The sequence below is a fragment of the Pelophylax lessonae genome (assembly GCF_965119305.1).
Source record: "Pelophylax lessonae genome assembly, chromosome: 3".
NCBI lineage: Eukaryota > Metazoa > Chordata > Amphibia > Anura > Ranidae > Pelophylax > Pelophylax lessonae.
In genome coordinates, this window is record NC_138770.1 from 515010368 (window position 1) to 515035093 (window position 24726).

Consider the following 24726-nt stretch of genomic DNA (forward strand, 5'->3'; position numbering starts at 1 on the left):
ACTTTTATTCAGCAAGGCCGCAAACTGTTTCAATTCAGGAGGGCAAGTTTGTAACAAATCAAACCAAACATCTGCTCACCCGAGTCCCTAACTAAGGTCAGTTCCTAAGAGTATGCCCCCTGACTGGTTCCCCCAAACAAGGAGGCAGCATTTGTACCTTTAGTGTTCTGTAAGAAACCAGCCTTTTGCCCTTATGCACATGGATATTTAGAGGATTACAAGCACTCAAATGTAAAAATCCTGGGCACAGGAGCTGCACAGGCCACGTTCAGCCACTGATACAAGAGACTGGCTGTACGTGGACATTGGGTGTCCGAGGACATACCTGTTTAAAAGTCGATTGTTTCAGCATCAGTGTTTACCCACACATGTGCATTCAGTATATTTCCCCAAAATGTGAAAGTGCCACCTGTGGTGAAATTTGCCGTTATGTGCTTCTATTTACCTGGACAAATGCTTACAGCAGATTTCCCCAGCACACACGCATGGGTAAACGGCAAGGGTATTCGCATTTACAAGAGTAAGAGCAGCCAAGCATCAGTCAGCTGACATTGATACACTATATAATCAGCCATAACCTTAAGACAACCCAACAACCTGTGGAGGTGTGGACTCTACTAGACCTCTGAAAGTGGTATCTGAAATCAAGCCTTCAACAGCAGATCCTTTAAGTCCTGTAAGCTGAAAGTTGCGGCCTCCCTGAAGCAGACTTTTCCAGCACATCCCACAGATGCTTACTTGGATTGAGATCTGGAGAATTTGAAGGCCAAGTCAACACTTCAAACTTGTTCTCCTCAAACCCTTCTTGAATTCCGCAAACCAGGCCACCTTCTTCCATTACTCCATGGTCCAGTTCGAATGCTCATGTGCCCATTGTTGGCACATTTGGCTGTGGATACTGATTACAAGGGTACCTTGACCGTTGTGGCTATGCAGCCAAAACCTTTGTTGCACTGTTCTGGCACCTATCTGAATCACCATTTTGTTTTTCAGTAATTTGAGCTACACTTGCTCTTCTATTGGATCAGACTACATGGGACAGCCTTTGTTCCAGATGCATCAATGAGCCTTGACTGCTCATGACCCTGTCACCGGTTTTTCATCCTTGGAACCCTTTTGGAAGGTCCTGATCACTGGAGGCAAGGAACATTCCACAAAAGCTAGTTTTGGAGTTGCCCAGACCCATTTGTCTAGCCACTACAGTTTATCCCTGGTCACAGTCATTTAAATCCTTATGCTTGACCATTTTGTCTGCTTTTACCACATTAACTTCAGGGACATAATGTTCACTTGCTGACTAATATCACCCACTTAAGGCCATTGCCAGGAGGTAATCAATGATATTCAAGCTACCTCTTCGTAATCACAATGTTATGGCTGATGGATTTAAAAACCTGTGAACTGTTGAGACAAATATTAAGGTCTGGCTACCAGGACAGATGTGTACATAGGAACGCAGGCTTTATCCCAACCAAAGCTTAAAGCATCCAAAAGCAGTCTGAGGGTTGGGCTGCACAGCAGTCAAAGAAAAAAGAAAACTGGGGACTGCATGCAGTTCATAGAGTCATCCAAAAGGACCTTACACCTGAACCTGGCATCTCAACATTCCTGGAAGAACCTAAGAGAACGTGTGAACAGAAGACAAGGTGAGATCCTTGCAAATCTGAAAACAGTTGCTTGATGTTGGAAGTCCAAGAAGCACTCACCAATCTAGTAGAATACACCTTGACAGGGGAGTATGGAACCTGATCTTTAAGACTGCAAGCGTGAAGGTCTTTCTGAACCAGCAAAAAAAAAAAAAAAAAAATGTGTAATGAAGTAGGTGAACCCTTGCAGGGAATACGGCTGGGATGTGATGTGCATTTCCACTCAGGACAGGATCTGCTCTACCTCGCTTGCTGCAGGGAGAATTGTGGTTCCTCCCTGATGGTTGATGTATGCCACTGCTGTGGCTATTTCCTATTGAATCTGGTTCAAATGACGCGCCAGTAAGAATCTCCAATACTGAAGAGATGGTCAAATTGCCTAAAGCTATACTGACTGCCTCCATGACAGCAGAATGTTAAATTCTAGAAGTTGAGGGAAACTGGCCAAATGGGACTGCCTCAAAAAGGAATTTACCATCAGACCCAGGACTCATTCAAAAGCAGAGAGATGGAGAATATGAACCTGGTATCAAGCTTGAAGGTTTTCCTGAGGGAGACATGGTTGACCAGAGCCGTGTCTAGGACTAGACCCAGACACTCCAAACAATCATTTCCTGCAACTATTTCTGAAACAGGATTGTAATATCTGGACATTGCCCAACAGAGGCTGCGCCGACTATTCCCTAGACAGAAAGGGATGTAACGAGAGTCCAGCAGGGCTAGTACTTGAGTCTGAGGTGCAGAGGAGAGGCCAGAGGTAGGGCCATGAACTGAATATGCAGGAGATTCACAGCAAATCATAGCAAATGCTGAGGTTCTAAAAACATGGGGACATGCATGTGTGCATCCTTTGTTTAGATTCACAGAATCTAGATAGCTTCCTTGGTGAAGGGAGGCAATGACAAACCTGGTGGATTTCTGTTCCGTCACAGAAATCATAGCTGAACTTCAGCCATATATTTATTATTGCACAGTTGCGCAAGCTCCTCTCCAATACTAAAATAGCTTACAGTGATTTCCCTGCACAAATGTGATGCTTTTCAGAGTGTGCATTAGATGCTGCAGTGTGTCAAGATATAGTATTCCTCTTTTCCTAGCTTGAGGACGTCCATGATCATCCATCTTTTTCCTCGCCAGCCTTACCGTCCCTTGCCTGCACCTTTCATTCACTGTATTTCAGTGGTTTGAATCATGGCGGCTCAGTAAAACACGTGAGCATTTCCCAAGACAGTCTAGGAACACTCACTACTTTAGACTGACATCCACCCATCAAGGCATTTTGATATTTTCAAAACTGCTTTCAAAGGGCCAGACCACTGCTTAAATCAAGACAGAGCTCTTGAAAAGAGTCCTAAGTCAGTGTGCTATATTTTAAGGTAACTTATTTACAGCATTCTGCTGGCATTTCCCACCAACCTTGATTATAGGGATGCACCGAATATTCGGCGGCCGAACATTATTCGGCCGAAAATAGAAAAAATAGCACTTTCGGTGTTCGGCCGAATAAGTCAAAAGGCCGAATAATTTTGTGCCAAACAATAGGGCTGAACGATAGTCGATATGATATCGACTATCGTTCTGTGGCCGTAGGCGATATTCATATCGCCGAGGTCACGATATTTACAGGGGGAAGGGACTCGGAGGACTCACAGACTTCCGTGTTAGGCAGGGGAAGCCGGGACACTTCAGCGGTGAGCATACATACATTACTCACTCGTGCACTGCAGCCCGCCCCACACATTCAGTGAGTCTTACTCTCCTCCCTAGTCTTTTCAATGGCACATTCAGGAAGCCAATCACGCCGTGATTAGCTGCACAGCGAACCAATCACGCGTGCCTGCACACCTGATTGGTTCCGCTGTGCCGCTACTCACGGCGTGATTGGCTTCCTGAATGTGCCATTGAAAAAACTAGGGAGGAGAGTAAGACTCACTGAATGTGTGGGGCGGGCTGCAGTGCACGAGTGAGTAATGTATGTATGCGGCTGTGCTCCTTTCCAGGCTCCTACTAGTCCACCTCCAGCCTCCAACTACCACCACTATGAGAGACTGTCTGTCACGGTATAATCTGATCGAGTCCACACTGACACTGACTGACTGTCACTGAGTAATTGATGTTACCACATTAACCCTGACCTGCCCAGTGCCCTGTATCTGCAAATAAAATTTACAAGGCTGCCTGAATGCTTCCTGATTTCCATTCCCAGCATCCTTCCCAATCCCTACAGTGTCACTAACATTAACCCTATGGTACAAGGCTGCAGTGTGCACTGAATCCCATTCCCTACAGTAACATTTAGGGAGAGAGACATGAGAGGACAAGAGAGAGAGAGAGAGAGAGAGACATGAGAGGACAAGAGAGAGAGAGAGACATGAGAGGACAAGAGAGAGAAAGAGAGGACAAGAGAGACAGAGAGACATGAGAGGACAAGAGAGAGAGAGAGGCATGAGAGGACAAGAGAGAGAGAGAGACATGAGAGGACAAGAGAGGACAAAAAATTGGCAAAATAAATGGAAAAAATGCGAAACACCGCGTTCGGTCTTCGGCCAAACATTTCATTATTATTCGGCTTCGGCCAAGAATTTCATTTCGGTGCATCCCTACTTGATTATAAAAAATATGTAATGAAAATGGAAAGGTTTTATTTTAGCCTTTAGCATGTTGAGAGAATGGGGGTGTGAAACCAGGAAAGGCAATATTTAAGCTGGGTAAACTTTAGCTTTAAAAAAGGCAAGATTTACCCTCCACTGGTATGTTGGTGACTTTGTTAAAGGTGGGACACTTCCAGATCCACAATTGGGTAGACCACTTTAGTACAAAACCTTTCCCAAGGCCTTACACAAAGGCTAATAAAAACAATGCAAAAAATTATTAGGGAGCATATTTACCAAGCATTGAACTGGGCGAGAGGGGGTGCCTTTTATAGAGCTGGTAATATTCTGTAGAATAGCTCCTACCCTGTAAATGTCTTGTTAAATTTACCCACCTGGCAGGCATTTTATGAGCATTTCCTCTCATACCACCAGGCTGCAAAACCGCTTATTTTTCCGCAGTCCATAAATTTTTTGAATCCTAGAGGCTTTTTAGGGCATATTAAATGTGCATGTGTAACCTCCCCCCCCCCCTTTCTTGGACATGGGTTTTTTTTTTTTTTTTTTTATGACGATAATATGCATGTGAGGTACGTGATGTCTTACATAAGGGGGCTGCATCTGCATTTCATTTTAGGATTTGTATTGCAAAACGATGAAGTAAATTATTCTGATTCAAGGCATTTGCCTTAAAAGGAAAAAAAAAAAAAAAAAAAGGTTGTTAGGGGTTTCCAATCGCCATAGACAAAAAAGACTACAGCAACTTTTCAGGCAGCTGGGTGGATCCCATTATTATGATGGGATACTTCCTGAGCCCGGAGAAAAAATGTCTGTCCGCTGACAATGGGCTTTAGTCCACTATTAGCTGACTCTGGGGTCAAAGGAAAGCAAAATATTGTACTCCTGTTTAACCCACAAGAGAAGTATGGCCAAAAATGGGTTGGTACAGGTTTAGTTTTTTTTTCCATTCAGCCAGCAGTGAAAAGATTTTCCACCACCAGCAGAGTATACTGATCAGTGGCTGAAGCTGTTAATTGTAGGAAAATTTCATGTCACTTTGACAGAAATCAATTAAATAATAGAGGTCTGTTGTGCAAGGGAAGAAGATTGTCAGGTCCAACAGGTTTTTTTTTTTTTTTTTTTTTGCACCTACTGATATTATATAAAACTTTCTGTTGTATATATAACAGACCAAAAGGAAGCAAATGTTAGAAGTTCATTGTCTATATATACACCAATGGAAATCCAGCCAAAATATATCACTTGTTTTGGGTAGATTGGGAAAGGCTAAGAAATATAAAACTTTACAACAAAGGAACAGGGGGTGAACCAAAACCTCCTAATGGGGACAACCTAATGATCATGGGTGATAAAATGTATCACAAGCTAACCTATGATGTTAATGTGAACAGGTATAACCGTCATCCATTTCTTTAATGGATTTCCAACAAGTTCCTGAGCGCAAACTGCAACTTCCCTCAGAAAAAAAGACTTTGAACAAGAATTTGCTAACCAGACAAACACTTCACACCTATGAATGGGGGAGGACTTTAAAAAAGGCAGCCAACTTTTTATAAAAGATCAAGAAATTAGCTCACCTGAAAGACAAACCAGCAAACTCAAAAAGTCAAGTTCCCTTCTTAGGGAGGACAAAAAACTGTTCTGATATAATGCGGTCACAACATAGTCAGTGCTTGGGGAAGAGGAGGGTAGAAAGAGGCAATGATCCCATGGAGTTTGTAGATTATCATTTAATGCTTTATTCTCTGTGAAAACAGCTCAGGGTCCCCTCATGAACCTGTACCATCACAACATCCATCTGGTCAGCAAGAATACTTTACGAACAGAAAAATTATCATGTAGAAAAGGATATATCCTTCACCCTTCCTAAACAACTCTTCCTGTACATTTTGGCCGAGATCAAAAAGTTAGCCATATTGGATGTAAAAACAAACCTGCAGGCTCTGTGCCTAAACTACATTATGATGTAGGAACTGAGTGATTTCAGAGTCAGATCTTTATGGTAAATACAAAGCATACAAACCAGACAGATTCATTCCAGCATATTAATCCAGTAGTCTTCTGAAATGAATTGGGCATCCTATTATATGTAGAATAGCACTGGATACATTTAATAGCTATACTTAATCCCATCAGTCTCAAAATTGTAACTTTGGTGTGTAGGGCTTATAGAAATGTTGTAAAAAAAAAAAAAAAAAAAAAAAAATATGCATGGACTTGGATAAACTATATACAATCCCTTTCTTAATAATTTTTGCCAAGGCAGTTGGGTTTGCCACTCGCACGGGCTGTAGCGCTTTCCTTTGTTTTTCCAGTTCTTTTTCTTGCTGGTATGATGATCGCTCCTCGATCACAATGACATATTGTATTACGATAGACCTGTTTACAATGATTCTCTATGAGAAATTAAGCAGGTACTTAACTCTGGCCTATTTATCTTTATTCATTGATCTGGAATACCCGCTCCCTGGTTTTCTATTTACCCGTTTTGATGGATATGTAGCAGTATATTGTTATGATAGTTTAGTGCCGGTTCACACTACTCCGACTTGTCAGGCGACTTGGTCGCCTGACAAGTCGTGCTCCATTCTGTGCTATAGAAACCGTTCTAATAGGAGCGACTCAAGTCGCGCCGACTTAGAAAAAGGTTCCTGCACTACTTTTGTCCGAAGTCGGAGCGACTTGCATTGACTTCCATTATGTAAAGTCCGTGCAAGTCGCGCCCAAGTCGCGGTGCACGGCGACTTGTTTAAGTCGCCCCGAAGTCGTGTCACCATAGTGTGAACCAACTCTTACTGTACTCCCTGTAAGTGTTGATCAATATAGATGATATTTATCTTTTACCTCAACTAGCCCTCAAAAAGGTTTTCTGCTGTGCTCTCTTATTTTTTAAATCTCTAAAAACACTAAAAAGACAAAAAATATGCATGGAAAATACGGAAATATCACTGTAAACGATTTCAAACTGAAATTTCAAATTCATATAATATGCGTGGACTTTTAGCCGACTGTTTTTTCATCTAAGGGAAACGTTGGCTAAAACTACAATCCTCTAGGACACCGTTGTGAATTACCTTGCACACAAAATGTTATCAGTTACCGAGAGATATGCATATAGAATATTTTTAATTATACACACACCAGTCTCGTTCCCTTACCTCTTTGCCACGTTATTGTAGAAGGGTCAATATCCAAGCGGACAAATCTGCTGATCTCGTCCGCAGTCAGTGATGCAGGGTCTGTCTTGTCAATACCTATTCTCTAGAAAAAAAAACGTATTAAAAAATAATGTTTAGGTACTCAAACTTACAGATGCCTCTCGTGCCCTGTCAGTTCTCACAGCTATGCCCTCCAAGAATAAACTAAAACGCTTTGTGATTTACTTTTTTGTTTAAAAATAAGGAGGCTACAAAAAAAAAAGCTTTAATTGATTTTATTCTACCTTGAGGATCTGATATATGTAAAAGGATGCCTATTGCCCATTCTACAACTGCTCATACAAACAATAGCTGTAAACCCTTAGTTTACCTATTCAAAATGGTCAGTACTGGTGATTACATTTTGTAGTAACCAAGTCACAAAAGCAGTAGTATCAACAACCAGGTAGCTTCTTTGGCATTATACTGTATATCCAGTCACATATTAAGTGTAAGGTATTTTATTTTTATTTTTTTTTTATAAAAACAGCAGAATTAACAATGGTCATGACCAAAAATTTGTAAAATGATCAAAGGAAAGATGGTTAATAAAAAAAAGACTTGTCACCAGACCAGGCCATTCATTTCAACAACTATCTTCCCAAAATGTTATATGTGCTTGTTATTTACCTGTAAAAGCATCACTTGTGTAGACACCCAATGCCCTGAGACTGCTACTGGGAATACCTTTTTCAGATGATTGCACAATGAGCAAACAGTGTGACTGAACAGTGGGAAAAAATGAACAAATATCTAGGATGAGTCACTAAAGGAGGTAACCAGCATGAGAAAAGAGGCCCCAATTCCTCTAGACTTTTTTTTAGACCTCATTTAGTTCTGGAGAACGCTCTTACAAAAAGATAAGACTGAACGAGTCCAGAAATGGGCAACAAAATAGGGAAAGGTCTGATGGATAAAAACGCATCAGGAGAAACCTCAGGAACTTAATATTTACAGTCTGGAGGAAAGAAGGTAAAAGGGGAGACCTAAATGAAACCTTAAAATACATCAAGGGGGTGAATAAGGTTCAGGAGAGCAGTATTTTCATAAAGCCAAGACCAAGAACACATGGACTTGACTTCAAACAGGAAGAAAGAGTTCCAACAGAGGTAGGGAGTCTGTCAGATTAAGTGGATTCCAACATGATTGGGACAAACAGATCTATACTCACAAAAAAAATGTGACAAAATAAAAATAAAAAAGTATTTTTCGACTGTCACTCTTCTATCCATCTTGGAAATTGTCAGCAGCCACAGTGGACTGAGAACCATCTCTCAAATGACATAGTATCTCTAGTGACAAGCGACATCTCAAGTGACACCTTCAGGCCGAGGTGGTCTTGTCCGCAGGACTGGAGAAACCAGACTTTTGTCTGCCAGACCAGGGTCGCTTGGAACTGTCCGAGGGAGCCTTGAAGGGCTTTGCCTTATCGACTGAGCGACGATATAAACTTCTTGTGTGCTGAAAAGGAGGGACCCCGTCTACGACAAGGGTCCTTACCCTTGTTGGCCTATGGAAGAAAGGTACTCACCCCACCCCCCCCCCCCCCCCCGTGAGACCCTTAATGATGTCATCCAGGGTAGCTCCAAACATGCCATCTCCTTGAAAAGGCTGATCAGTCAAGGCCTTCTTTGAAGTCTGATCCGCAGACCAGCACTTTAGCCAAAGTAGACGCTGGAGGACCACTGCTGCAGCCCCTGCACCAGCTGGTCAAACAGCTCCTCAAAAGGTAGGAGGGACTTGTCTCACCTCCAGGTTACAGGGTAATAACTTAGCCCATTCAGTCAATGTTTGCGTGAAAAGGGCAACCGTAAACAACGGTCTCAGTGCAGATCCCGCCAGGGAGTACATATTGCGTGCCACAGACTCCGCCTTCCTATCCTCCAATCCTTAAAGGACGGGGAATCCTCCACTGGAATTGTGGTAGCTTTTTTCAGCCTGGAGACCGCAGGTGGCACAGTCCACTTCTTTACCAGGGACACCTCAAAAGGGTAGCATCTAGCAATCTGCTTAGGCACCCCAGAGGAAGGCTTTGGGCAGTCCCATTCTTTTTTGAGCATGACATCAAAATATGCAGGAAAGGAAAAAACCTTTGCCATTCAGGATGGCTTGTGAGTGCCAAACGTAACCTGCGCCTCAGTCGCAGTTGCGTCCTCCATTTTTAGGGTCTCATGCACAGAAACGAATGCATCCACCAGCGCCTTATCTTGCATGGCAGTGGAAGTAGAAATGTCACCCTATCAGAGGAGACAGGGCACGAGGTAGCAGGCCAGGCAGGGAGACCAGCGTCTGCGGTGGCTGAATGAGAACCTGAGACATCAGATGAGGCAGGGGTTAAAGGCCACCTCTACCTGGGACACAAACGATTCCAGAACATCCAAAATTGCATCTGTAGATGGCTGGGGTCCGGAGGGCCCCGCGGCCTTCCTGAGGGGGTCAGGTGGGGACACAAGGTCTGTAGGGTCCATGTTGCACCAGGGGAACCCGTCAGCAAAGGTTGAAAAAAGTGACAGTTTTTTTTTTTCCTCTTCTTCAAAAAAAATCCCACCGCGCTACAGCGCCCCCGGGAGGTTAGGCCAGCGCACTGGAGACCCCCAGCAGAGAGAGACCCCCAGACTCACTGCACCCAGATGCAGCAGGCAGCCCAGAACGTCTGCACACGTGTCAACAGCAGCTCGATCCAAACAAGGAAGGATCTCAGAAACAGCCCAGGGGATAGGGAGAGGCTACACCCACAAAAACGCCTCCAGGAACTCCCATTCTGAGTCCTATAGTGAGAACTAGGGGTCGGGCGGATACCAGTGGCGCATCGACGCCACGCTCTACACTCGGTATGCGTGACGTCTGGTGACGCCGCACGCCGAGATGTTATTTTTCCACCGGCGTCCATGTGGGGAAGCCAGTTGGCGCCATTTGCCGTTCGGCATGGATGTCCTACAGTCTCTCCCCTATTCTTATGGACGCATGCGTGACGTTGGGGGGTCGGTTGGTCGTATCTCCATCACTGCCAGCACACCTTGGTGGATCTATTTATCACTCCTATGGTTCTGTTTTATCCTGGTCTCTCGCACTCCTCTTACTATGCCTCATACTGTATTATTTAAAGGTACTACTTCTCTTATCCTCACTAATTCTCTCTCACCCTATTTTGATTATTTATTTTTTCACTTTTTCACGCATTTAACTTCCATCTTGGGATATTACGTCCTCACTCATGTACCTACCCCCACTCCTTTGCCCCAGTCACTTTTTCACCCACATTTCGTTGCCCATTTTACCCATGGTGCACATTTATATTTATCAATTCAAATCTTCCCCCTCTCACTCTACTCCCAGGCACTACCACAAACCCCATGATTTACCTTGCTGTCAGAGTTTGGGCTACTTCCACGTACCCTATTACCACAGCTCCCGGAAAAGACGTCCCCCAGGCACCAGTAATATTTAAACTGTATACGGATACTTTGGATACCTTTATAGCTCTGTAAGTATGAGGAGGCTTACAAACCTGCCTTACGTTTCCTTTTCAGCCTGTTTCTTCCCCCCCCCCCCTCTTCTTTTTGTTCTTCACTGTACTACTGGCATATTTATTCAACGAGCTCTTATCTTGTTATAGATAATACATCTACATAATTCGCATCTGCTCCTGATGAGTGAACTTATTCACGAAACGCGTAGAGCTACTTTAGATGCTACATGATATCATCATACAACCTATTTATATGAATTCGTTACCAATATTTACTGTTTATTATGTATTTATGAATTAATTTTTTATTATGTCCCTCCTCGTTGTATTACTGAGAGCTATATGGGTCATTTTATATGTGCAATCATGTTACTCTGTGTCAATCATGTCATTTAGTATGTATTTTGTGGTATCAGTGGTCTTGATCATGTTTACCAATATTACTGTACTATTTACTATACATCTTCTATGTGAATAAATATTGTTTATCTATAAAACATTATGGTTTATTATGCTATGATCTTATACACATTTTTACCAGCATATACATATCTGGATACATTTTTATTAATTTCCCCAGATTGCACCTGCGTTTTCATTTAAAGTCCCAAACTCCCTTAGAATTATTCTATAGTGAGAACCACTGCAAAATGTCCTTGCTGGGTGTACCAAGATGGCCGCCAATCTCCACAGCACATGAGGCTACAAGAAAATGGTGGCCCCACGCGGCCTGCAGGAACAGCTGAAAACCCTCATGAGGACCCCCCCAGACTCCAAAACGGGATCAATCGGCAGGTGGGCCCCTGGAGGAAAAGGTAGAGGACCCCCTCCGCATGATTGTTCGTCTGGCGCCAGGGGCCCGCAGAATGGTTCCAGTCCCCAGGAGTGGGGCGGGTAGAAAAGGGGATGCATGACAGGACAGAGGGGAACCCGGGAATGCGAGGGTCCGACCGTCCCAGGGAGGGGCTCGCGTCCACCCCAAAATCCACCAGGGGAAGAGATGGGAACATTTACTCACCATACCGGAACAGGCGGGCGCCATCTCCTGACAGAACCCCTCCCTGCCGAAGTGGGGGCCGTCGGCCAAATAGGAACACTGCGACTCGGGCCTAGACCTAGCCATATGCGACCTTGCAAGACGTTTAACTTGCGAGGCCAATCCCCGTCCAGTTGGCCTAGGTCGCGGCAGACCCAGCGCGGAGCCAAGCTCTGCGCATGCTCAGTGGCCGGCTGGGGTGACCATTGAATCTATACATCTAGCTCATCGCCCAGATCTGGCATAGTTGCTTTTAGATCTCACAGGAAAAAAATCTGGAGAAAGAGCTAACAAAAAAAACTTTGCCAGGACCAGAGACCCCAGCAAGGAACTAGGTCCTTACTGATAACTAGGGGGAGATTTTAAAACTGACATCCAATGCAGGAGGAGAGAGGGTATGCCCCCTGGGACTGGGGGCATAGCCAGAACTTTTTTCTGCCTAGTGTGCTACTCCTGTAGGGGGCAGTATAATCCCTACCGATATGCATCAGAGACTGCGTCCGTCAATGAACGATCGAAGGGGAAAAAAAAAAAAAAAAAAACACCACTGCCAGCACATCCAAGAGCAGCAGTATTTTGGCAGGAAAAAAAAAAAAAAAAAAAAAACACTTGTGGGACCCTGCTTAGGAGAAGCAGTCAAATAGGGACACCTGTTTTAGTGACAGCTGTCAAGGGTAAAATGTATCCCTGTCATGTCTCCCCAACAGAGAATAACCAGCATTAAAAACCTGATGGGGTACCAACTTTATTCCACTAAAACTATAGTAGAACAGTCAAAATGTTAAACTTTGGCGAAGCATAATACAGGTTATTAAAAGTGAATTTGAAAATTTAAGGCTTAGGAGGACATGATCAAAAAAAGAAAAAAAAAAAAATTAAAAAAAAAAAATCACCCAACCTAAAACACAGCATAAATGGCCCCCTAAAGCCTCCCAGATGCCACTAAAAAAAAAGCAAACCCTTTGTTTCTGCTTCAGCAAGAACAGGAAGCATCTAATCAAAATCTTTTACGCAGCTTAAGTTTTCTCGCACCATTGACAATCAGATGGGTGTGGAGCCAAAGGTTAACACATTATTCTAGAATCTTCTAGTCTTCAACAATAAAACTGGTGAAATGAAAGCTCTTGTGAATTTCTAGTATTCCCTTTGCAGCAGAGTTCACTAGGTAAAATCAACAAATTCCTAGCAATGTGTGGTTCACAGAAAAAGATAGAAGGATTTGAGAGTGCACCTCACACATGGAGTCAGTTGGATCCTGTGCCAAAGGTATTTTTCTAAAATTACAGAGTGGCACTTCACAGGGAAAACTTCAACTTCCAGCTTGCCAGTGATTAATATTCCTCACAAGAAAAAAAAAAAATTGTGTATTATAACCCTCCGTAACAAATTCCAGATGTCAACACAAAGCCACTCAAAATATTAGCCAATTACAGGTCAATTTCAAACTCTTATTCAAGCTGCATCTCAGCTTAAAATGGGTTTAAAGGAAAAAGTTGTTTTATAGTCATGCATCCTATGCATTAAGATAAAAAAAAGCTTCTGCATGTAGCAGCCCCCCTAATCACCTGAGCCCCATCTTGATCCAGCAATGTTGCACAAGAGCCTTGGCTATCCGGGACTCTTCATTGGCTGAGACAGCAGCAGGCACTATTGGCTCCTGCTGCTGTTAATCAAAGTCAGTGAGCCAATGAGGAGGGGGGGTGGGGGGGAATCCACGCTTCCTTGTCTAAAAGCTTATAGGGGGGGAGGGATAAAAAAAAAAAAAAAAAAACACACACACACGATACTGTAAAAGAACCCAATACATTTGGGAGAATGGATTTAGGTAGGAAGGGAGGGACCTAATCAGTGAGGGCAGAAGTCCCTGTCCCCACCCATAAAGTAAATTGTTCAAAATGCCTTTCAAGAAAGTAGGCAATAAGAGTTCCAGGGCAGCAAGAAAGAATGGCTTCCCAGATACTTTAGCCTCATGAAGCATATCGTTAGGGTGATGACAAAAGTGATCCAAGACCTGCAGGGTACAAAGGGCTAGGTGTTGGGGATTCCAAAGTTGCAGGAGGAGGACACCGAGTTTCCTCAGGGCCCACAGTGGAATTTCTGGGCCCACAGTGGAATTTCTGTCAGTCATTTGTTTCACGTGGGGTAAGGGGTGGGTGGGTGGTCCAGCTTGTCCAGTATGAGGGAAATCACAATAACACAGCAGCTTACCTAGTTCCTGTGACTACGTCTCTGAACCATTAGACAAATGATCCGCTTGCTTTGGCACGGAAAAATGCGACCTAAAGTGTACAGTTAGGAGTCCAACAAGCACTGTGTCACTAGCTAGAGAGGAAGTCCCAGTAGTGAGGTGAAGAAAAGACCACTGAATTTAAAGTGGTGAATGCTATATTAGAATTAAAAGAGGGGGGCATCCCAGCAAAGCTTTTACTAGGTCCAATCACCTGGGAGTGGCAGCATCTACTGTAAAATACATGGTCTAAGGATCAATTCCTGTTTCCTGTACAAAGATATAGGAATTATAGGGCACTGCCCAACCCAGGATAACAGATCCCGCTACCAACATGCCTCAGTTTTGTAGTAAGGCAGTACAGAGAGTAATTGTACACAGGAGTGGGACCCAGGTCCCTCAAATGGACTCAAGTAAGGATTTTACTGTAATTATACAAAAATCCGATTTTCTCTCGTCCACTGAAGGACACAAGAATTTGTTAGTGGAATTGCCCATCCTTTCAAAAATGCCTAACTGAGGAGTGGCCAACACAGCAAACAAAAGCTAACAGACTCAAGGGAAAAAAGCCACCTGAAGGGCCCAATAGAGCACTCTGTGAAAGCATCAAAAGCCCAAGAGCCAATTGTTTCACCTCCTGGGCTTACCGCTTAATGTCAGCTGTCACAGGAAACCAAGACCCAAGGAAGCTTCTGTTCCCTGCTGCCATTTAAAACAGCGCCAACAGTGGCTATTTTAAAATAGTCCGATATCCCAAGGCCATTTTAAAATGGCATTGCAAACCTTGAAGTCTGGACAGGGAACCAAAGTGAGTCAACAGGGATCAAGGGAGTGGAGAAATAAGACATTTCACAACAGATAAGGAGAAAAAATTAATGAAGTCTGTCCCTTAAGTTTCTAACCACTAAGGTAGGATATCTACAATTTTTTTTTTTTAACAGAAAACCATTATTAGCATTCTTGATGAGGTAACCAAGAGATGGGTCTAAAGAGATGATGTCCCCTGGAGGCCATGCATTTTTACGTTTTTTTTTCTATAAACCCAAGACTTCAGCACTTTAGATAAGGTGTTCTACAGATGTGGACTGGCATGAGACACTTGTGGCAAAACAAAAAGTCTGCTTTTAGTAAAACCATCCTAGCTGAAACTTAACACTTCAGACATCTGCTCAACAGGGGATCAACCCCAGCAGCAGGTACATCTTTTTTAGGGGATTATGACCAGTTAGACATGGTTTGACAAAGCAAGGTCACAACCAAAAAAAAAAAAGAAAGGACAAGGCCCACTAGTGAGAACAGAGCTCTAAAAGTGGCTATTAAATGCTCATCGGTTTGGTCTTTTAAGACAGGGGCATCCTCTACCAGACTGGAAAACAGGAAATAGACCACTTCTATCCAAAACCAGCACTAAATTAACACCAGCTGGTAAACATCTGATGGGGCAAAAATGCTTCTTGGGATGTTTCCAATCTCCTTAGATTTTTTTTCATGCACTTTTCTGCTATTTCTCTATGAGACCCAAAACTGGAAACCGCATCGGTAGAAGCAAAATACTGATCCTGTCGTTTCTCACTGGTGTACACTGCATCAATAAAGACCCAAAGCGGTCTTTATTTGGGAGCGATAGCAGTAGAATGCAACTCCTCAGGGGCAAGCTCATCGGTCAAGGACAGGAGCAACTGAGAATCAGTCTTTGTGGTCAATGGCTCAGAAGCAATTAGGGTCACAGGCATAAAAACTTTAGCAGAAGACACAGAATCAAGCTTTTGGAGTTAGCAAATACCTGGGTATCTGGGTCCTAAAATCTTTCACATCCATGATAAAAACGTCATCGGAAAGAGAAGAGGACCCAGTCAAATCTCAGAGCCAAATCTCAGAGCCAAAGAGGACTCAGAGGATGAAGCAGATTAAGATCAGAGGATAACAATTTCAAACTGCAGACCTTGGAATTGATAGTGGGCATTCTGAAAGGATCCCCAGAACCATTAGTAGAATGAATTGTGGGAACCCAGCACAGTGGGGGCGTTCCCAACCCCCCTTTCTTAGTACTGGACATATGGTGGTAAGGCACAGGGTAAGAGTCAAGGCTTTAGGTACTCATGAAACAAACAAGTTGGTAGCAGCAGGTCGGATAGCTATGAGTGATCAGCAGTAACAAATCAAAACGTTCCATGTGACCCTTTTTCAGCAGGAGGAGCAGTGGGGAGAGGTTTCCTCAATGCTTTATGGTGGGAAAAAGCAAGGAGCATGTGGCACTCCACTCAGCAGATGTCAAAGCTCAGTGCCACAGCATTAACCCCTTGCTCGGCAAAACCAGTAAAAACTGTATTGAAAAAAAAAAAAGGTACCCAACAGCCCTAATTGAAGGAGCTCAAGGTGCTCGACCTACTCACTAAACATGTTTTCAAAGACAAGGCAAGCTTTGAGGCAACATCAACAGCTCTGGACCTGGAAAGTACAATACAGCTACATTTTCTCAATGTAAGCTGGAAAGCACTCTACATAGAGCCCAGTGCCCAAAGGGTCCCTTCCAGGTTATTCCTACATGTCCAGTGGGGTCCCAACACGGTACTACAAAAGCCAGGCTGAAGAGGACAGTGCCACAAAGCTGCTTGGAAGAGATTCAGTTAAGTTTTGAGTGAGTATAAAAAATAATGCAAGAAAAATGGCGCTAGCAAAATAAAGTGTTAACACAGAAGAGCCATAGAAAAACATCCATCTTCCAAAACATTAGCTAAAAACTGAGCTATGCTAGTAGTACAAGAGGTTATCATGGGCTTGCCTACAGGTTTTTTTGGGTTATACTGCAATTTAAATGATTGGGTACTGGCAAAAAACAAAGGACAGCCTAACTTCATTTTCTGGAAGAACAGGAGAATTCCAGTTGATCTTATTAGAAATCCAAAAGTCTTGTAGATTCCTGTGTACTAAAAAAAAAAAAAAAAAAAAACAAAAAAAAACAAACCCCTTTCAAAACCATATTACTCACTTTCCACACTATCTGCACAACCTTAACCCCCTATGTAATAGAGATGAGATGATGAGGGAGGGGTCTGTAGAAGTATAGCCTAGGGCTACAACGCTGCCCCCCCCCCCCCCCCATAAATACAGTAGTGAGCAATTGTCACCCTAGGAAAGTGTGGTATCTGCAGGATCACCAGGTGAAAAAAGAAAAATCAGTAAGGCAGCCACAACATCAAGGTAAATTAGGCATTAAAAATTGGATTTTTGTCTTACCGTAAAATCCTTTAATCTGATGTTCATTGACAGACAGCTCCAAAATCTTGACCAATGGGTAATGCTGCTTCAAACAGGAGTAGGACACTAGGCAGGAAAAAGCTTTACTACGCTTATGGGGCAGTCCCAGGAAGTATACTCCCACTTCCTGCCATAGGCACTCCGTTTAGCTGCAAGCAGTGTCCGAAGAAAAATAAAACCCAACTCAATAGAGGGGTGGGTGCTGTGTCAGTCAATGAACATCAGAGAAAAAAAGGTTTTTACGGTAAGACCTAAATCCAATTTTCTCTTTCGTTCATTGACTGACACCGCTCCAGAATCTTCTTGACCATTGGGACGTCTCAAAGCAGTGTCAAAATGAGGGATGGGAAAAACACAGCAGAAAAAATTCCCAAAGGCTAAAACTAGTCAACCAAATAACATGGAGTTCAACCAGAAACAACTGGAGCTCACCTGAAAAAAAATACACCCTCAAAGAGGACCAAGTCCTCTCAGCGGCCTGCAAAACCTTGCAGCCAAAAGCAGCATCCACAGATGCCAACACATCTACTTTGTAGAATGTTGTAAAAGTGTGCACAGATGACCAGGTGGCCGCCTTGAAAACCTGCATCACTGATGCCTGATGACAGAAGGCCCAGGAAGCACTAAGCTCCCGCGTAGAGTGCACCTTAACAGGGAAAGGAAGAATCTGACCCTTGATCGAACAGGCCTTTACTACCATCTGGCTAATCCTTCTGGAAATGGTGGTGGCAGACGCCACCCAACCCTAGGTCCATCCGCAAGGACAAAAAAGGGAGTCAAATTTCCTAAACAACTCGGTTGCCGCCAGGTATCTTTCAAACCACATCCAGAGAATGCAAGGCAAGCTCTTTAGCATGCTTAGGCTTAGGACACAGGGAAGGCAACACAATGTCTTCATTCAGATGGAAACTAGAGACAACCTTAGGAAGGAACGACTGACAAGGACGAAGCACCACATTCTCTCTCAACCACCAGAAAAGGTGAACGACAAGACAAGGCGGCCAGCTCGGACACCCTGCATGCGGAAGCAATTACTATCAAAAAAGCTACCTTCTGGGTCAATGTGAGCAGAGGCATCCCACAAATTTTCAAAAAGGCGGTTTCCGAGGAACCGACCGTACCAAATTGAAATCCCACGGAAGCCACAGAGACCACACAGGTGGAGCCAAGTGGTGAACCCCCTGAACAAAAAGGTGTAAACCAAGGAATGCATAGCCAAAAGACATTGGAAAAAAAAAAAAAAAAAAAAAAAGATCGCAGAGGCCGAAACCTGGCCCTTGATGGTATCCAGGGACAGGTGCTTTGCCACACCTTTTTGGAGGAACGCCAAAATGCAAGCAACTGAAAATGAACGGGGAGAAACCCCCAGACTCACACCAAGCAATGCATGCTTTCCAAACGCGATGGTAAATAGAGGTAGATTTCCTAGCCTTTAACAGCATGGGAGTCAGACAACCCCCTACCCTTCAGCACCTGGCTTTCAACAGCCAAGCCATTAAAGCCAGTGACTGTAAAGCAGGATGGAAGATCAGCCCTTGGGCCAACAGGTCTTCTGAGAGGGATCGCCAGGAGACATCGGCACCCAGCCGTACTAGATCTGCGTACCAAGACCAGCAAGGTCAGTCTGGGGCCACAAGGATGACCGGAATTCCTTCTACCTCAATCCTCCGTAGAAGTCTTATCAGAAATTTGAGAGGAGGAAAGGCATAAATCAGATGGTACTGACCCCAAAGAGCCACCAGTGCGTCGGCTAGGGGATCTCAAGACCTTGCCACGAATCTCTGCACCTTCCTGTTGAGACAAGAGGCCAACAGGTCCACCTCGGAGTTCCCCACCGGAGACACAGCTGGTGAAACACCTCTGGATGAAAAGACCACTCCCCGTGGTCCAAGGCCTGTTGACTGAGGTAATCCGCCTGCCAACTTTCCGCCCCGGAATATGCACAGCAGAGAGCTGGAACAAAACGTCCCGCCCACCTTAAAATGCCAGCTACTTCTTAAACCGCAAGGAAACTTTGTGCAAATGTAACCGCCTCGGAGGTAGACACCATCAGGACTAGCACCCACATGCAAGTCCTGAGAGACAACCGACTGCTGGAGAACAGAAGTTGAATAGCATCCTGCAGCTTCTGGAGCTTTTTCAGTGGAAGAAAACACCTTGGCTGAGGCAGAGTCCAGAGTCAGACCCAAATAGTCCAACTTGGTGAACGGAACCAGAGCAGACTTCTGGAAGTTTAAAGTTTAAACAAACTCCTGCAGAGTCCACACAGATGTCCAGGTTGTCCTGTAGAGCAGTCGGAGACTCTGCTCACAGAAGATGATCGTCCAGGTACCCCAGAACCGCAATCCCCCGCAGTCGCAAAAATGCTAGCAACTTGGCAAACACTTGTGAACAACCGAGGAGCTGAAGCGAGACTAAAGGGTAGCGCCATAAACTGAGCATGCTCCTCACTCACGGCAAGCGGAGGAAACGCTGATGACCGACATATGAAGGAATAGGAAGGTAAGCGTCCTTGATGTGGGGATGCCACTACTGAACAAATGGACCCCATTGGGAACTTCTGTACCTGCACAGGTGGTTCAAAGCCTTGAGGTCTAGGACTGGACATACCTTGCCTTCTTCCTAGGAACCTTGAAAACGTTCCAATTTTGGAACTGGAACAATCGCCCTGTGATGTACCTGATCCGAGGCCAAGGTGCTGAGAGGGATCCCCTTGAGGCTAAGTGCGGCACACCACTGGTGGTACAGGAGGTGTAGCGCCCAAAGTAGCACGGGTTGCCAACAGGATGCAGAAGAGCTGAGCTGGTGGACACCTGGAGAGTGCCAGGAAGAGCTGGATACACGGCAAGGTGAAGTCTCTTAAGCGCTCCCAGAGGAGCTGGGCAACCTTGTACTTATGGAAGCAGTAGTAAAGTCCAGGCTGAGGGTCAAACACGGGAAGTCAGTTCGAGGATAAGGCAGGTAGCAAAACAGGAAGCAGGCAGGAGAAGGTAGCAAGGTCTGAAACGTGAGCTGGGGTCATACACAGTAGGACTGACAGGTAATGAAGATAAGTCCTTGAGGCAAGCCGGGGTCATACACAGTAGATCAACAGGAGCAAGATTGGTGGAGCAAGCCAAGAAGAGTACACAGGCGCTCAGGAACCCAGGAAGGCTGATAAAACAAGCAATCTGAAGCATCCCACAGCAGTCTTTTATAGGCCAGCAAGTGGTTGCATCAGTCACACATTGCGTGCGCCGTTGTGTTAGCCAATTCGTGCCTTCGCGCTGCTGTGTACGCCTACTCGCTGCTCCCACGCCAGGGCGTACAGGGATGCGCCCATTTGTACTACTGGCAACATTGCCAGTTCTCCTACGGCCATTTCGCCGACACACCACTTGTAGTAGAAAGACTTGCACTGCCCCAAAGAGACCCTGCAGGCGGTCTGGGGACAAACGCAGATTGGAAAAAAGAACCTCGCTGGAGGATAAGACGGAAACCCGATCTTGTAGCCAGACCGGATTAGCTCGTGGACCCACTTGTCTTGAATCAGGAAGGTCCATGTGTCCAGAAAGAAGCAGACGTCCCCCCCACCTCAGAAACGGGTGGGGGCGACCCTTCAGGCAGAAGAGTGTTTGTCTGCAGGTTTGGAAGAACCCACTCTCTGAAGAGACTCCTCGCCCCTGGTAGCCTTGGGACAAAGAGTACTCTTCCCCCTATAAGACCCTTAAGGATATCATCCAGGAAGATTCAAACTGGCGACAGCCAAAAAGGGGGGACCGATAATGCTGTCTTGGACTGGTCCGCAGACCAGCATTTCAGCCATATCAGGCGCGGAAGGACCACTGCTGTCACGGACAGCCTAGAAACCAAGGGAGCCGCATCTAGAGAGGCACCATAGACAAAACGGTAACCCAGCTCGCAAGGGCAGGGGGGAAGCTGTTCCCCTTCCAGATTCTGGTGCAAAACCTTTGCCCACTCTTAAGTCTGGGACACCAATGCTATGGTGAAAAGTTGCCCAAGGACCGAACTGGCCACAGGGAACATGTGGCAGACCAAAGTCTTGGCTCTCCCATCAAAGGGGTCTTCCTCCACCTGAATTAAAGTGGAGTTATACCTTGAGCATCCACCACAGGTGGAACTGCCGCTTTTTAAAAACAGGGACTCTTCAAAAGGGATACTGTCTAGCAATGCCGCAAGAGAATAAAATAGCCCCCTGATGCAGAGGCAAGGTACCCAGGGGTTCACAGCGCAAAAGGAGGGGTGCCCTACGCAAAATGGCAGCATGCTGTCCTCAAACGGTGACCACCCACCCACCTTCCCCCCCCATGGAAGGCGGCAATCTGGCCGCATGGCCTAGTAGGCAGCGGCCTAAATTTTAGTGGAGGCCCAGTCACACAGATTCTATCCAAGGAGAGGCGGGCGGCTACAGGACAGCCCCCCCCCCCCCACAGTGGAGACCCCATTTCAGCCGCAAGGCCCAGTAGGCCGCAAACTGCCTACATTTCTGAGGGCGCCACGCCGCCAGGGTGCGTAGCCCGCCAGAGCCGACCACCCAAGAACGGGGGAGAGGGCGGATGCCCAAACGGAGGGTGGTGTCTCCAGCCACCCTTCACTGGGGCCCTCCCAAATAGCGTTCGGCCGATAGGCTGCAAAGCCGCGGCCTAAATTTTCGGCCAGGTGCGGAGCGGACCCACAAATTTGAATCCATCCGCTCCCCCAGCCCACAAAACAGCCGTGTGCCCAGAGAAACCGGTCAGTAGCAGCCCCAAAGGAAGCCCCCCTTAAGAACATATGGCAAAAGCCCGCTCAGAATCTCCAGGGAGGAGAGGGTACAGAAGACCCACTGTGACCCTAGAGGGGCTGGGGAGAAGGATGGAAATCTGGGGGTCCCATTGTCCCAGGGAGGGGCCCACGTCCACCCAAAAACCAACAAAGGGGAGAGGGGGGGGACACTACTTACCATATTATGGAACACGGTGGGCATCACTCCAGGCAGACCAGCACACCATCATAATAGGGGTGCTGCGTGCCAGAGGCACCCTGCGACTCAGGACGTGACCAGGTCGTGTGTGTCCTTGCAAGATGTTTAACTCGCTGGCCAGCCCCCCTCCAGTGGGGCTATGTCGCGGCCGACCTAGCGTGGAGCTTAGTAGGACTGGGGAGACTAAAGCCCTGTACACAAGCACAGATTGTTGGCCGTAAATTGTTGGCCAACGTCCGATCTGCCGATTGCAGGCTTGTTAGTATGATGCTTCCGACAACCAACTGCGAATTTTCGGCCGAAAAAAATCTGGTGTGCATGCTATAAAATTTTTGTTGGCCAACAAAGAACGGACGATTGTTCAGTCAGTACAGATTTCGGCAGACAAAATCAGATGAGCAAGACTGGGCATGCTCAGAGAAGAAAAAACACACTGAAAGTCAACCAGAACATGACATCACTTCTGAAGTTTTTTGTTGGCCAACAAAAGTCCAGTGCAAGTCTAGAGCACATTTCAACCAACAAACACTGGACAAAAGTTGGCCGATCAGTTGGCCAACAATCTGTGCGTGTGTACGGGGCTTAAGGATCTAGAATGTCCAGTCCAGCAGTTGATTGTAGTTCTCACAGGAACAGAAAATAAGAGGAAAAAAAAAAAAATCAGTTTAAAAAAAGTAGGAAAAATTGCTAGGACCAAAGATCCCAGCAAGGAACAAGGTCCTTACTCCTGACTAGGCAAAAAAAAAAAAAAAAGTGCCTATGGCAGTATACCGCTTTGGACTGCCCCATAGGTGTGGTAAAAGTTTCCTGCCTAGTGTCCTACTCCTGTAGGGGGCAACATAACCCAATGGTCAAGAAGATTCTGGAGCAGTGACCGTCAGTGAACGAAAGAGAAATATTAACTTTGTTGTAAGGTTTAGATACATATGATGCGGTCAATCAATGTAACATAGGAAATTATGAAGAAGCTGCATCCTAGAGATTTGGGGGTTTTTCTCCCCAGTTCAAAAATGTACTTAAGTGGATGTAAACCCTCACACATACACAGTGAAGTGAACAGCCTCAGATGATACACAGATGAAACAAATCTCCCTACATAAGCTTTATTTGTATAATCTGCTCTCTTCAGCTTTCTACACAGTTTAGAAAGTGAACATAGGTTAGAAATTTTTCTTCCTGCTCCAGCACTGGGTGACACTGACAGCTGATTGGAGAAAAGGCCCACACTGCCCCCCCTGCATAGGCAAAAAGAAAAAGGGAGAGCTGTGCTGTGAATAGACCAGCTCTCTGCGGATCTCTATGCACCGACCCGACAAATTTCCAGCTGCTTTTATAGCCTGTGTCGGAGAACTTGTCAGACGTGTTCATGCTGATAACTTTGGAGAGGGATAGGTAAACATTACAGATATATGTGCCCAAGTCAAATTTCATGAATGATGTTTACATCAACTTTAAAGCGGAGTTCCACCCAAAAGTGGAACTTCTGCTCATTTGGCGGCACAGTGGTGTAGTGGTTAGCACTTTCACCTAGCAGCAAGAGGGTCGCTGGTTCGAATCCCAACCACGACTCTACCTGCCTGGAGTTTGCATGTTCTCCCTGTGCCTGCTTGGGTTTCCTCCGGGTACTCCGGTTTCCTCCCACACTCCAAAGACATGCTGGTAGGTTAATTGGATCCTGTATAAAAAAAAAAATGACCCTACTATGTATGCGAGTTAGGGACCTTAGATTGTAAGCTCCTTGAGGGCCAGGGACTGATGTGAATGTGCAATGTATATGGAAAGCGCTGCGTAAATTGACAGCGCTATACAAGTACCTGAAATAATTTGTCCCCCCCCCCGGTGCCACATTTGGCACCTTTCAGGGGGGAGGGGGGTGGGGGCCAACAGGTACCTGTTTGACAGATACCCTTCCCCACTTCCGAGATAAGGGTAAACAGACATTTACCCAGTGAAGTTGCTTTATTGCTCCCATCTCCTCGTTCACATTTGGATACTCTTACCCAACATTTGGAAAGGTTTCTAACCTTTTTAGTGGCGTTTCCTGCTTTCTCTCCTAGGCCGGAATGACGTGGACCCAAATTTTTGGGTCAAGATCAAAGTTTACTTGAAAGATGGTATACATAGCATAGGTAACATCCAGCAAATACCACAACAGTTTGGGAAACTTCCATAGCATATGTATTAGAGTGTCAGTATCAGTCTAAGACCTTACAAAATGGAGCCTCCCTAGATCTCTATTCATGTAATTTTTGCGGAGTATAATAAGTAGAACAAAAGTTGGATATATTTTTGAGTGGAAGATGAACACTACAGGTATT

The 24726-nt window shown here is 45.2% G+C and overlaps 1 protein-coding gene across 2 annotated transcripts in view; it reads right to left on the reverse strand.

Moving 5' to 3' along the window:
• Positions 1-24726, reverse strand: part of MTHFD1L (methylenetetrahydrofolate dehydrogenase (NADP+ dependent) 1 like) — a 562387-nt gene that overhangs the window by 407546 nt on the left and 130115 nt on the right. For both annotated transcript variants that reach the window (XM_082251220.1, XM_082251219.1), the window contains exon 16: positions 7417-7519. In XM_082251220.1, coding sequence (XP_082107346.1) covers positions 7417-7519 — 103 coding nt within the window. The remainder of the gene's footprint in view (positions 1-7416; positions 7520-24726) is intronic.